The sequence below is a fragment of the Lathamus discolor genome, chromosome 1 (genome assembly GCF_037157495.1).
Source record: "Lathamus discolor isolate bLatDis1 chromosome 1, bLatDis1.hap1, whole genome shotgun sequence".
NCBI lineage: Eukaryota > Metazoa > Chordata > Aves > Psittaciformes > Psittacidae > Lathamus > Lathamus discolor.
Window position 1 is genome coordinate 51,034,857 of NC_088884.1, and position 15,487 is coordinate 51,050,343.

Consider the following 15,487-nt stretch of genomic DNA (forward strand, 5'->3'; position numbering starts at 1 on the left):
TCTTACTTCACTTCAGATTATGCTGATAAAAAGCTGGTGTGAGAGAAATAAAGAAATAAAAAAAAAAAAAAAATCAACAGGAGGTATTTTGAGAGGAACTGAGAAGATTGCTTTTAACTTGGTTTAACATGAAGGTCCCTATCACACACGAGACACAAGCTGCCTTCTCCTGCCCTGCCAGTGGGTGCTCTCTCAAGCCAGAGCTGTGCCATACTGCCCAGGCAGAGCATTCCTGGGACTCCACCATAAAGCAAACAACTTAAAACTTCACAATTGCAGCTTGATCTTCATTGGGGCCAGCACAAAGGACTCCAGTGGGAACCTCCCAGTATGAGTCCCTACAGCTTATACAGAGATACCAGCTTGTTAAAGCTGCCAACCACACACCTCTGTGGACTGAGAGCAAGAGGTGAGGTGGGTGTAATTTACACATCTGCAAATGTACTGCTGGCACTCTCAGAAACTGCCCCTAGTACATGGAGACATCTGATTTAATATTCAAAGTAGTTGTACTAGAAACTTAAAACCAGAGACCCAACATGGGAACTGTGTCTTGGCATATTTGTGCTTTATGACATGGTCCCCAAGCAAATATTTTACATCAGCAAATGGAAGAGGGAAGGAAAATCAGAGGTTTTAACAAAGGCGTATTAATTTAAAACTGTTTTTAAAAAAGGCAGTTTTTGCATTACAAGACTGAAGCAGTCAATAAAACTGTAAAATCCTGAAAGTGATAAATACGTAATTTTGATCTTGACACTCCCTATGTATATCTGGTAAGTGGACCTCAGTTCATAGCTAAAGCTCTGCTTCAGAGAAGCATCAGAACAGATATTTTTAGTCTCTTCTGTGAATACACACTGTAAATTCTGTGCTTGCAGCAACCTTCTGGAGGTACTGGCTTAAACTATACAGACAAGTGGGTTTCACAGACAGGAATAACGTCACATTAAAAATTTAGCAAAAATATTCCTAGATAAAATAAACACAGAAGTCAAATACTAAGGTGGAATTGTATTGACTGTCTTTGCTAGAAAAAAAATCCCCCTCTTAAATGTGCTTTAGTTGTTCAGATTAGGAAGACCTTAAGCATACCTTCAGAAAGGCAGACTTAGAAATTAAAACTCATAACTCTGCTAGATACCCCAAAACACAACCAAAATCAACACAAAAGCATACCATTCCTGTGACAAAATTTCCCTATGCCCTGCCTCTACCTGACAGCAGCCAGCAATTCTTTCATGTTGCTGAGGAGCAGTGACTATCACATCTGCTAGAAGTTCTCTTCTGCTTCATTAACTACTTTTTGTTTCAGGTTGTCTAATTTAATTAAGTTAAACTCTAAGCAATCCTTCCCCAACAGAGTAACTGGCCTGAAGTCTGACAACTCTCTTTCTGCAAAGGAGCAGTGAGCTCAAAGGCTTGGTTTTCAACCCCTCAGCCTCTCCTCACTACACCCCAGTTAAGGATAATGCAAGACTCTCTGCAAACCTGATGTTGAGAAAAAGAGAGGCTTATCATACAGCAAAGAGCCTGTTCATACCGTATAGTCTCGAGTCATCTACTCGAATCAGAAGTTTTTGGGAGGAGAGAATCACCTCTCTTTTATTTCCATTAGAAATCAGAGGCCTCTAATTAACCTCTCCCCAAACCCAGTATTTGCCAGTATGTGAAGAAGTGAAAGCTCACTTGCTGGATGGAGAAGCTGTATAATTAAGCAGAAACACAGCTGAGCTGCGCTTCTCCTTGGCTGATTTATATGAGTCCACCTGCTCCTGCTTTTGTTAGCACAAAAGTAACTCCACTTCAAAGCACACAGCGACAATCTTGTGATGTGACCATGTAGCAGCAGGTTACCAGTACAAAGCTGTCCCACTGACACAGAACATCTAAATAGGAAGAAATCCCTGCTGACTCAAGCCTAGCAGCTTCATTTCCTGGATTATTTTTGCTCCTCTGCACTCACCCACTGCCCCCTCCTCCCTTGCCCACAGATCCCCCCTGTTTTCAGCCTGGGCAGCTGCTGCATCACTGCATCTCACTCACTGCAACAATAGACCCAAGTGTTTTGTGTGCCCTCCGAATGTTTTGCACCACAAGTTTATGTACAGATTGCCCAATATTACACAGAGGTACTGCAAGGTAACAGAGCAGACAGGTCATACAGAGAGATAGGTAAGAGGGAGAATCTCAAGGATGACAGAAATGCTCATGATAGATTAAACAGACTGAAAATGAAACAGATCCAAAATAACACTTCCAGCCCCAGACAATTAAATTTTTAGTCTGATCTCTTTTAATGCTTGCATTGCACAAAAGAAATTATTTTTCTCCATCAGCAGCCAGCATTGCAATCCCACTCCTGTCAACTGCATTTGCAGGTGCATTTAAATCTGGGAAGCCACAGTAAGGTCTGTAGACTGGGGACACTCACAGCAACCCCCATCACTACAGAATAATTTTTTTTCAGGTCTAAAACAGCTTGTTCTAGCCACAGTAACAGTTAATGATGACGAGTAATTGCCCTTCAATGCCTGAGTTCTGCTTCAGTGCCATTCACCCCGGACATCTCTTGCTTTTCTATATATATTGACAATGGCATTTACTCCATCCTGATCCTCTGTTCAACCTTTTTAATATAAACTTTTGAACTTATCCAAAGGTCTGCTGATTTTGGACCTTTTAAGATAAAACAAGTCACCAGATGCCCTTTTATGGTGTGATTTAATCAATAAGAGTCACTAAGATTTTCCCCTACAAATAATCTATTTAATAAGGGAGTTTCAACACCTGTGACTTTAATGAGATGATTAAAATAAAAACAGTCAACATTAGTAACTTGGTAACTGCTGTATAACACTTAAGTGTATCTCACAGCATCACTAGTCTAAGTACTTCCTGGGGAAATGCCAACAAGCTGCTACAGAGCCAAAAAAAAAGGTCACAGAGCATTTTATTTTGCAGTTACTACATAAACAGAAGCTATTTTTAAATTGTTCATCAAGAAGCAATGGCTTTCAAAAACAATGCCTTAAGTATTTCCAAATCCTTACAGGAGCCATCCCCCTCTTACAACAAACACATCTTAAAATACTTCACAAAAGAGGCCTCTATCATTACCCTCCTTTTACAAAAAATAAAGCACTGCATCATGGAGATGACTCGATCAAGGTCACCCAAACATGCCAGTGCCAGAGCAGGGTATAGAGCCCAGATTTCCTAGTCCCAAACCAGCTCTTAAGCCTCCAATGCCCCTGTAACAAGCCTTAAGCACTTAGTGGTAAATGTACACTAAAAACATGTGTTTTATCTCTAAAAGAGAATGGATTTTACAGGCAAAACACCTGGGTGGGGCAGAAATGGAGAAGCTACTTGCAAAAGTTCACAGTTGCATAGACTTCTTTCACTTCCTTCTCTGAGCTCCAATTTTCCATATTATATTTCTCCTTCACCAAAAAACCCTGACCAACCCAACCAGTCCCTCCAAAAAAACTGAAACCCACAGAAAACAAACAAACAAAAAACAAACCCCAAAGCAAAACAGGAGCATTCCAACCCTCTAAGGAAATTACAGGCTTCTATTACCACAGAAACAACCAAAAACCCCCACAAGTTTCATGTTTTCCAATTACTGCTGAACATCAGAGAACACACCACAGTGTTGAGAATATTAGCATCTATATTATTGCAACCAGTATTAACAAAGAAAGCCTCTAAATCCATGCTACCTTTTTAAAAGCTCCACATATCTGAAGTCAGATAAACACGCTTTACAGACAAACACAGCTGCCTAAAAACAAGCTTCCTGGGACATGTGAAGACTGGCTTCTTCTTAAACCTGTAAGAGAGTTTGACAGTACCTGTCAACAGGAGCCTGTACTGTGGAATCCTCTGAACCGGCTTGAGTAGATAGTGCTTCAGGGCTAGACTAGCACAGCGGGGGCTCATCTGCAAGAAACACCCAACATAAGTACCGATTCTGTGGCAGTCAAGAATTCCAGCACAAGAAAACATACCTACAATCAACTACCGATTACACTGGATAAGCTTTATCTTGAAAAGGTTTGACTATCACAGAGTTAAACACTACACTACAGAGCAAGATTTCTGTGGGGAAGACCTCATGCAAAATTAATCATGTGTTGAAAGAGTACAGTAAGCACTCCACTCTGTGGATTCAAAACAGGTGCTTTTGCTTGTAAGGAAGAGAGGTGAAGCTTCCCAGAAAAAAAAAAAAAAGGAAACACCAGTGGTGAGGGCAACATGCCCCTTTGTAATTAGTCAGTGTCCATTAGGCAGAAAGGCAGAGGAGACAGTGCTCACTGCAAAAGTTTTGGTTCATTCACACCTCTAAAGACAACACAGAATTAAAAGAGCCTTGCCTCCAAAATGTTAATTATCTTGAGTTTGCATTCGAAATAATGTGCATCTGAAACATGGAATCTTTATAAAGGCCTCTTATCTTCTTCCTGTCTTTGGCTGACCGCCTCAAGCCCTTCCTTTGCCCACTGTAAACAGCCCTTTGAACCACTTGCAAGCAAACAGAGTAGGGATTACCCAAGGGGTAGGGACTGCCCAAGGGGAAGCCCATGTAACAAGAGGTAAATTCACAGTTTGTGTGCATCATGTGCTCAGGGCGCTTGCACCTCTTCTCTGTTTTGTTTTAAGGGCATTATATAAAAATCTGGCAACGCTCTTAGGGAAATGAATCAGCTTTCATCCGATTCCGCATGTGCTGGGTTTGAAACCTCTAGAAATACGCTGATGAAAAATATCACTTTTTTATGTTTCCAACTAAAATGAAACACCACTCCCATGTGTAAGCTACTGCCCTGTGATGTGGTAGAGAAATCATCCTGGTAAAATAGGACAGCTAATCGGAGTACAGTATGACCGGAAGACAAAACTAAAAAAAAACCCAGCCGAGTTAATGTGTCTTTGATATAATCTGTAGCAAGCGCTGCATTTTGTGAAAATCAGTCCTTTATCATATCTCACTGTGGTAGCCAAAATCACTAGCTGCTTCACAAAACCTGAATTTACTTCTTTCCACTTCTATCCTACTAAAGTCTCAAGCCAAGACTGCAGGAAAACAAACCAGCCACAAAAATCCCACTAAAAACTCCCGAACAAATAAACAAGCAAATAAACTTCAGGATAGCCTAAAGCCTTATTGAGGATCACAACTCCTGAAAAGCCACAAAACAGGATATATCTTACAAAAGACTACAGTACCTCAAAGTCTTTGACTACTGAAGCAAAACCTGCATTCTTCTTACACTGTTCATCTAATAGTGCTACGTTTTTATCAAATTCTTTGATGTAAGTTGAATACATCTTTAAGTAGGGACCCTTTTTAACAAATATGTCAGCAATTCTTTGATGTTCGAGCCTAGAAACAAAAAACAGAGTAATTAGAGTAAAAAAGAACATACATCATGAGCCTACAGCAAAACATCTATCTTCTTTTTTTCGCAGCAAGATGTGCTAGTGTATACTCTTAACAAAAAGCTTACAGTTCATCAGATAAGCATCCATCTCACTAGCTACTCTGAAAAGCCTTATTAGACACATCTTGACACACTGATTTAGTGTTAGATGAAAACCACTTAATACACAGTCTGTATAGAATGGTCTTGAACACTTTAGTACAAGTTGGATTTCTGAGGAGACAGATCTTCAAGAAGCAGTCTCCACCCCTTAACAGCAAGCATGGGATTAGAGTCTTTATCCATCTCAGTACCTTTGTATAGCTCATTTAGATCCACCCACCAATATAACTGAGAATGGACTTCAGTGGGATTGAGGCTGTCAATCAGCATTGTGTCTGGTTATATCTCAACTACCTTTAAAATGTAAACCAGTCTTCAGGACACCCTCATTTTCCTATAATGAAATCAGTCCACTACTTGTGCCCATGCAGGGACCAGAACTTTCAATTAAAAAAGAAATTTTAAAACAAAAAGTGTGATTGCTAAACACATCTACTGACCATTGCACCTTTCTGGATACATCTAAATGGCAAAAAGTACATCTCAATGGAAAATGATCTCCTGTGCTTTCAAAGTCAATTCTGTCATTTAAGAAGGCACATGAAACACAAACAAGAGTCAAACCATGGCCACATGGAGTCACATCAGCCCCACAGATAAATTTCAACAACATCAAAGCAGTGGTATCTCTTTATTGATAGTCACCAGTGAGATAATCGCTCTTCCAGTTCCCTCAGGAGGTCCCGATTGAGTTCATACAGCTGAGGTAGGTAGTACAGGATCTGATTCAGGATTCTGTCCTCAATCACTGGCTTTCCAAGCTGCCTAGAGGCATGTGCCACAGCGTCCCGGAAATCCTGCCGGAGTACAAAGAGGACAGAACCCCCCCTTCCCATGAGTGAACAGCCTTCAAAGCACCAACACAGACAACGGGTTCTCTCTGCAGACATTCCAGGCACTGCTCCCTATTACCAAAGGCAAGGCAGGTACCATCTGGGTTATGTTTCTCTGCAGCTTCAGCTTACTCCCCTGGGACTGCCTTAATCCCTTTGGTTTGAGGCTGGAGCTTTATGGTTTTGCTCCTGTATGCATAATATAGAAGTTGTTCACTATTTTTACAGCATGCCCTTAAGAAATGTGCTGGTACTATATAATAAGGAAATTAAGGGGGTAAATATCTTGTCTCTGGCAAGGGTGTTAGCAGCCTTCAGTATCTTCTTGTTAATATTTGGGTCAAAAAGAAGAAATAGTATATCAGCTAATACTATCATAATCTTACTTTAAAATCATACTAGTTTTCGTAATTCATCTATATGCTCTTTTAGAAGATGTGCCTTTTGGACAAAAATGTAGGGTCACAAAAAATTACTATATGTAGCCACTTTTCTATATGCAGAAAAAAATCACAACAAAAAGATATAGTAACAACATATGGGAGCCGTGAGATTACAAATGTTAACAATGATCAGCAACAACACTGGTATATTCAAAACATTACGGGGAGGGGGAAAAACCCTGCCTGCACTTGAAGGATCTTCTTGTAGCATTTTTTATGCTGTAAGAGCTCCCAATAGGACACAGACAAGGCTTACTGGTTCTCATCAAACTATTCAGAATTAAAATCTTGGCCCCACACAAGTCAGTATGGCCAGGACCGTATCACATTAAAACTCAATATCCACTACATGAGGTATTTTTCCTGATCACATGCAAACAAAACTTCCAAAAAAGGTTAGCCATTAGCATTTCACATGAAAACCAACACTGTCTAAACTGACCAAAAAGAAAATCTAAATTTGGTGTGCTGTATGATTGTGTCTTGCTTGAATTTGAGCAACAGTAGAAAAAAGACAATCCGTAATAGCCCTTTTTGAGTTTGTGGTCTGCTGCAACCTTATAGTGTGTGCACGATCTATAGGTATCCTGAGAAAGCTGACTAACAACATGTTCCTAAGTACAATGATGAGTTATATTTTAAGTGCGCATGAAGGCCACACCTGCCTTTGAAAACCTGTAGGGTCCTCAGGTTTCCCCCTCCCCAGGTCTACCACTACGTGTCTTATTAGCTATCAGTCCAGCATCTGGCACTGTTTAAGGTCTCTCAAACTTAAGCTGCCTCAACTTTCCCCTGCCCTCTCTCCTCATTACGTCAGCTCCAGGCAGCGTGAGCTCCAGACACACTTTCTTGCTTTGTGACCCTCTGGGTCACAAAGGCTGTGACTGGGCAGAGTTATGACAAGAAACTGAAAGGAGATACAGGGTGATGTCTGTGATGGGGGAAGGCTGAGAACTAAATACAAGGGAGTTAAAAAACAGATGGCGTTATTCATATGGAAATGTTCTGTTTTACATCCTCTGTGCAGACTAGTGACACATAGGTTAACTACCAGCTGCATCTTATGGGTTTTCCTGACCCTAGGGCATCGCTTAACACTGAAATGATACATGGAATTACAATGGCAAAAGCTCAAATGAGGCATTCTGGAGAGTTTCATGCAAAATGCATCACCATATTATGATAATATTCTCTCTCTCCCCACTCCCATCCCGTCCCTCCTCTTCCCCCACCCTCACCCCCCATTACAGGCACACACAATATACTGTATGTACTTTGCCATGGGATGAAACAAGAATTTCGTCTGAATGTTATAAGGCTAATTACACGATGAAAAGAAAAGCAGTTTTGTCTGTAGTGTAATCAACAACCCAGGCTTTTCCCTGACCAAACAATAAAAGGAGAGCAGGGAGCCAGGTTTAAGCACCAGCAGATAAGACAGGAATGTCATTTGTAGTTAACAGCATTTATTTAACTTCTGGATATAGCTTTCAAAGAGTCTGCAGGATATTTTCCAGATCCAGATTTGATTTTTCAACTAGCTTGATCCAAAGTCCATCAGCTTCATGAGGCTTTGGATCACACCATGAAAGACTCTACCATTAAAACAGCCAATCAAAACTGCTTCATCACCCTCTCTGTCCCCCTCCACAACTGAATAAACGAAGGGAGCCCTGCAGAGAGGAAACGCAGGGAAGAAAGATAACGTGAAGCTTTCAAATGATGCAAACCAGTCTGCTAAACAACAAAAGAGCTAAACTTCAACACTTCTTCTAATCTATTTTTTATAATTATCAAGTCTTCACTACAGAAGCAGTACAATGCATTTGTCACTGTAACCATATCAAGCTTTATTTTTAACCTGGCAGTGGGTGTGAAGTAACTGTCATGCCAAGTTCATCTGGAGATAAACTGAAGAGTTGGAGGCAGAGAGCACATGCCTGAGGAGTGGGGGTAGAAAAAGTCAAACAAACTGTAACAAGGCTGGAGTTAACAGTGTTTATGCTTGAAGGTACTGGCCTTCTGCAAACTTCCTTATCCGAAAGGATAAAATACAGAATAGGTCTGTTTCAATTACCAAACACAAAGTATGTTAACTTAAAAAGTAAATCTTGAAATTTCACTCCCAAGGGTAAAAAGCATTCAGATATGGACAACTTTTTACATAACTAGGTGAATGACTCAGAAATTAGAAAATGCAGTAATAGTCATTTAATTCACCAGAACCAAATCCCTACTAACACTAAATCCATTCCCTGCTAAATAAAAAGAGAATAGCTGTTGCAAATAATATATATATTGCTCTTGCCTATATATACCTGCAAGAAGTGATTTATATTACAAACATTTAGCATATATGTATGCTATATATCTGTATATGGCTATATTTAGCATATAGTACTACGTAACACTGCTGAAAAGCACTACTTTCATCAGTCTGTTCAAAGACAGTCACCTAGGTTGTCCTAGAATTTATTCTGTTTGAAGCAGTGCAGTCATCCATTACAGTGAATTGTAAAGAGAGATTTTTCCAATTTAAAATGAGTCTTTCAAATATTACAATCTTCCTCTTTAAAAAAAAAAACTTGCCCGACTTTGGAACTAATATGCTTATTTCATTGCAAAACACCAGTCTTACAACTTGCAGACAAAAGTTTCCTATGCCGCATGACAGAGAACAAAAGATTATGCTAGGCATCCTGAATCATCCCAGCTTCTTACCAGGGCAAGTTTTCCTTTCAGAAGGAGGAAGGCTATTGTACACTTTCTGAAATGCTGGTTTACAGTTTCTAGTTTTACATTATATTCTGGTCCCATAATAATCCTTTATACAACTTTTTACTGCTTGGGCAAAGCCAGCTGTCTTAAAGGTAAGATCTTTAAGAGGACGGCACTCATTGCCATCCCTGGAAAGCACATTCTTTCCAAACCAGAAACAGTCTTAGTTTATTCTAGACTAAGACAGCATGCTGCTAGGTACTTGTTCATATGAAAATCTAGTCTAGCAGTTTCAAAGGCTTCTAAGTACATACTGTTGCTGAATGACTGCCTGATAAAACATTCCCAACTGAAAAATGTTTAGGGAATTTTATTTATCCTATAAGTATACACTCCCCACTAGAGCTGTGCAGTTTTTAAACAGTATTTGAGGAGGACACCACCTTATGTTTCCTCCTGCCCCTCCTTCACTGCACCGTCTTTAAATAAGCAAAGGGCTATGATATCTGAAATAATCCTGACCCTGTCGTGAATCATGTGTGACCAGCCCACACACTTCCCCTCTGCAAATGCCCTGACTCAGTCCGTCTCAGTTCTTTCCACTGGAGGATTCCCAGCACACAGCGAAGTGACCTGCCCTCATCAGTCTAGGGAGCAAAGGAGTAAGTTCAGTTGTTAACAAAAATAGGTACCAACAAGACTAACCCCTCACTCTGCTGCTGAGTGGGTTAAGTACACCTTCAGGTGCTGAATGAAGATAACTTCAAATGGGTGAAATTAAAACTTCTCATAAATTTAACTGAAAGAGAGAGAACTACGTGAGCTAAAAGTGGTCACGTATTTTACTCCTAAGGCTTCGACCAATATTCATCTTGGATCCGTTCTCCTAGAACATACCATCAGCAAAGCAAAACCAAGCCATAATCCCTTCTGCTGAGACACAACTCCCAGCTAAATACACCTGCAGATAGCTCAAATATCAGCTACATTTAAAGGAAAAAAATATGCCTGCGCCTGGACGCTTTTCAAGGAACACACATACACACATCCTACGGGGAGGGAGGAGGGAAGGGGAGGAAGTTTCACACTCTGGGGAACAGCCAGGCTGCTATATGTGACAAACTGTAAACACGACTGCTAGGAATATGGCTACGGAAGATTTCAGAAATACATTATTTAGAATATAAATAAGCAGTCTTAACTGGAGTTAGACTATTAGCCATGAGCTGTTCAGTTAAACTATAGCAACAATAGTTAATGCAGACTATGAGTAAGCGTGGATCACAACACTTTTCAAACGCAGATTAGGAGATTGCTTCTGGAAAGCTGCCGAGTAGTTCCACACCTATTTTCTCAGGTAGTAAGATCATTTATGAGTCTTAACAATATAAGATGGTTAATTTCTCATAATAGTCAATGATTTGACTGTGGCATAATCTCAGAACGTTATTTCAAGGAACAGGCTTGGTAGTGGAACAGTGTTTTCTTCCAAACCAAAACTATTTCACTAGCCATCTTAATGAGATTACTACAGCTGCAATTCATTGTCAAATGCCTCAATCAGCAATTCTAAAGCACTTCATAGACTAAAATTTATCAACATATTCATGTAAAGACTGGTTAAACACTGAAGTTTTGCAGATGGAGGAAAAGGAGTTTGAGGTTGAGAGAACTTTATACAGCCAAACAGTAGGTGACTTGTAAGCCAGGACCAGAGGTCAGGACTTCCTTTGCTTCAAAACCCATAGCTATTTTATTTCTCAAGATACACATTACATTCTTCTCCTAAAGCTACTACAAATTATTTTTCATAACATTTGGCTACAATATATAAAAAGACTAAGTTTTTATAGATAAATAAAACTGCATGTTTAGTGGTAGACTTGGCAGTCCTGGGGTAATGGTTGGACTCAATCTTCAAGGTCTTTTCCCACTTAGTTGATTCTGTGATTCTATATAAAGCTTATACTGTATACTTCTGCAATTGTCTTCTGAAAACTCAAACATATTAAACCAAAATTTCTCAGTCTTGTATCTCCAGAAGGACACACAACAGAAGAAAAAAGTGTGACCTCTTACCTGCCTTCTTCAATAAGAGGCTGATCTTGTGGCTGTAGAAAAGTTAGAGATGCCTCCTGACAACCTCCTACTTGCTCTCAGAGTCCTCATAAGGACAGAAAGGTTTAAATGGTCTAAATCAGAAGCTCTAAAGGCTCAGGCAAAAGCCCACAGGCCAAAGCTTTTCTTTGCTCACACAGTACAAAGTTACACACTCAGCCTTGCAGTGGAAGGACCCCTATCAAAAAAAACATGCTCTTCTGCTCAACCAGAAGCCTTACTGCCATACCACAGCAGCAGGAGGAAAAAGAAATCAAAAAGGGTGGGAGAACAAAAAGAGCTGTGGGGTTTGGCAAAAAGAAAACAAAAACCAAAACCAAAAAACACCCAACAAAATTTGGGTCAAAAATAGACAAAAGAAATTAAAACAAGTAAGCCAGGCAGCTTACCCCTAGAGCAGCAGGATGCTGCTGAGGTCCTCTCACTTGTGCAAAGCCAACCATTTCCAAAGAATCTCACAGCAAAAAAAGTACAAATGGAACTAATCCTGCCTTACTCCTTCTCCAGGAACACTAGGTGTGTTTTGGGTACCAAGCATCTCAGACAAACTTGTTTCTCTTATGTCACTTATGTTTCATATTCAATTCACTGTTCCTTTTTTTTCTGCAAGTGCCCTTAGGGAAGGAACAGCACTTTTACCCTTGTTTACCCACTTGTTTACCATGCATGAATTATCTCACAAAGAGGCATACTTATGAGCTGATCTGATTTAAGCCCCTTTGTTTTCAAGGAGTTTCTTAACAGCATTTTACTGGAATTTTATCCTCTAAACCAGTGTTACGACAGTTACAGAAATATAGAGAATTCAAGATTACATCTGAAGTTTGATTACTCCCTCAAGCAACACCATTCACCAAGTAATATGAGAGAGCATCAGTGTGCAAAGCCAGTTAAGTCCCTTATGTCTGCTATGACCTACTTATTTCATATTATTGAGTGTCCCCAAGTGTTTACAATTTTCTAGAGAACTTTTGCATTCTGTCTTTAACAGAAGCAGTCAGTTATACTTACAACATGCGACAGAGTCCAAGCAAGCTGGCACCCTTGCATCTTGAGAGTGGTGCTCCACTTACCTTGACTTACTAATTTAAAACAAAAAAATGCTAAAAAAAAATAGTATCAATGATACTTGCAACCAGTTCACAATCACGTTCCCACTTTATCAACTGCTTCAGACTCCAACTGCTCTAAGCAGCAGCAACTTAAAAACCTTTTTCCTGCATCAACAGCCCTGTTCCCTGACTGTACTTAAGAGCCATGAGCTGCACTAACTGGCATTGGTGAAACAGACTGAGGAGAATACCATTCACTTCAGATCATCGCTAATGGAATTAGTAAATTTCAGTAACTACTCTTCAGAAAACCACCAGTAGGTGTTTCAGAGGGTGTAACTGAGCCTCCCCTGACCAACCAAATCTCTACTATGGGTAAAACAGCCCAGCCTGGGGAGAATCTATGTTTTCATTCCATAAATCTGTCAGAGGTTGCTTGCCTGGCAGTTAGTAATCCTGACAGTGAGGCTAATAAGCCAAGTGGTTCAGTGCATGTGAAATGAAAAGGATAGTTTTATCAATGTTCAAATATTAGCCACAAGAAATATATGATTACATAGATTTAATAATGTCTGTGTTGAATATACACAAATCCTCAGGCATGCCATTCTGTGGAAATTGGCAATAAAAAAAAATGTGTTTCTTCAACCTTTGTCAAGGGTGGCAATTCTTATTTAATGAAGAATGCACACACACACATAGCCTCAAAACCGATGCCCACTCCGACAAGGACATCACCAAGGTTCCTGCTGCAGGCCAGAGGACAAGATGAGGACAAACTGTTTCCTTGACTCCTAGACTAGCACCCTCTGCTAGATCAGGCTGAATACATGTTGATACTGCTAGCCAACAAAAACATTTCTAATGGTTTTCATTTGGCAGCTAGAAAATAGCGTACTGTCACAAAGGGAGTTGAGAGTTACCCATTAAGAAAAAAGCAAAGCACATTCTATACTATTGCACATTTACACTGTGCAGACAGCCTGAAGTTTGTCCCAGAAACTTCCTAAACTCCCTATTATCTTCCCTCTCCCACATTCTTCCTCTGTTTGCCTGCATACTCAGCACCAACACTCTTTTCTTCCAGTACCATGCATGTTTCCTGAAGAACTGATAGAGTGAAAGGCAAAAACACCTTTAAGATATAACTTATACACCTGAAAAATATAATTAAAATCATACAGCTTAGATTTGTCTATACTCATTAGAACAACTCTCTTCCTTTATCCAGTACTTAAGCTTGAGTTCTGTACTAGAATCCATGTGAATATAAATTATATATTGGCCACAACTGCCTGCCCCAGCTTTTAAAAACCAAGCTTGACCAGAACAAGAAAATCAGTTACTAAACTGGAAGGCAAAAGAGGAATCAGTAAGTGGTGTGGCAAGTTTTTGTTTCCTGGAAGATGTCTGTATAACAGGACTGTATACATCCATCTATAAAAGCCTTTGTTCCCTGTTTCACAGAACATGCTTCTCAAGAGACCGAGATAGACCAACGCATCTGTTTGCAATATAACCACTTCTACTGACCAAGGTAAAAAAAATCACTATGCATGTGCTTCATAGAGTGACAAAATGGAACAAACTATTCCACAGATATCACATAAGTTGGCAGAAAACACATAAAACAGAGCTAGAGAAAGCTAGATTCTCCATTAATTTACTATTATCACTTTCAACACAACACAGCATGTTTAACAGATGACTAATTTGCATAAACATGGATTAAAGACTTAACCCTTGCTGTGGACAACACATTGCCCATACTACAATCGCAGCTGTTATCAGAAAGCAAGCATCTGTCAAAGAACTGTAGCCCTCAAAAATATACTGCCATGGTGATGGATGCACCATTAGAGCTAATGAATGTTTATTTTAATATACCATTTCTAAAGGTTCCTGTCTCCCTCCACTACTTTATAAATTATTCTAATCAAAGATTTATTTTGGGTGCTATGGCACATGCTGGCTTATAAATATGATGCTGATTAATGTAAATGGATATATATTCCATTTTCAATATTCAAGCAACATCCCTACTTAGCTGGAAGACTGAATAAATTAATTAAGGAGATGCAGAAGAAACCATCAAAATATTCACCCATTATATAAAATCTGAAACTTTAAAGTTACGCTTAATTAGATAAACTTTTATGTTTTTAATATGTCGACACAAAAAAAAGTCACATTCACTGCAATAAAGCCTAAACATAGAACTTTAACAGATTAAATAAATGGAAGAGAAAACTTCTTTTCTGGGGTACTTACAATGTGTAAGAGCTTTAGCACATCCACAAACCTAGCAGAAAAGCAAGAAAAAGCAAATGGTTACATTTTAATTGCCCAACTAAAATAAATTGAGTAGCTGTTAAGTATAGCACTGGCACTTACACTTTCTCTGAGCTCATGATCTCCTTGGCAATATGGTAAACCTTTGTTTTCTTCCCAGCTGCCTTACCCTGCAAATAAAATTGTATGTTATACTATGCACCTACTAAAACTGTAGCTAGTAATTCCTCAAACTCAATGTAATTACTCAATAGTTATTTCTAATTAAAGTTATTCCTAAGTTATTTCTAATAAAAAAAGTTTTACACTGCTTTGAGATCTCTCGGATTTGAAATCTTCTGGCCTTTCAGGATCTGTGAGAAAATCAATTTCACTTGTAGCTGGAAACAACAATAGTAGCTAAGAGTAGTTTTTGTAACACTATCAGCCTTTCTATTTAATTATTACAGGAAGCACTGAAGCCCATAATAAATGAAGCC

At 39.4% G+C, this 15,487-nt stretch overlaps 1 protein-coding gene across 1 annotated transcript in view; it reads right to left on the minus strand.

Moving 5' to 3' along the window:
- FGD6 (FYVE, RhoGEF and PH domain containing 6) overlaps positions 1-15,487 on the minus strand; it is a 70,638-nt gene that overhangs the window by 23,202 nt on the left and 31,949 nt on the right. Inside the window, exons 4-8 of the mRNA XM_065670608.1 lie at positions 15,111-15,178; positions 14,988-15,018; positions 6,198-6,349; positions 5,236-5,392; positions 3,861-3,948 (exon numbers count right to left, since the gene is read on the minus strand). Coding sequence (XP_065526680.1) covers positions 3,861-3,948; positions 5,236-5,392; positions 6,198-6,349; positions 14,988-15,018; positions 15,111-15,178 — 496 coding nt within the window. The remainder of the gene's footprint in view (positions 1-3,860; positions 3,949-5,235; positions 5,393-6,197; positions 6,350-14,987; positions 15,019-15,110; positions 15,179-15,487) is intronic.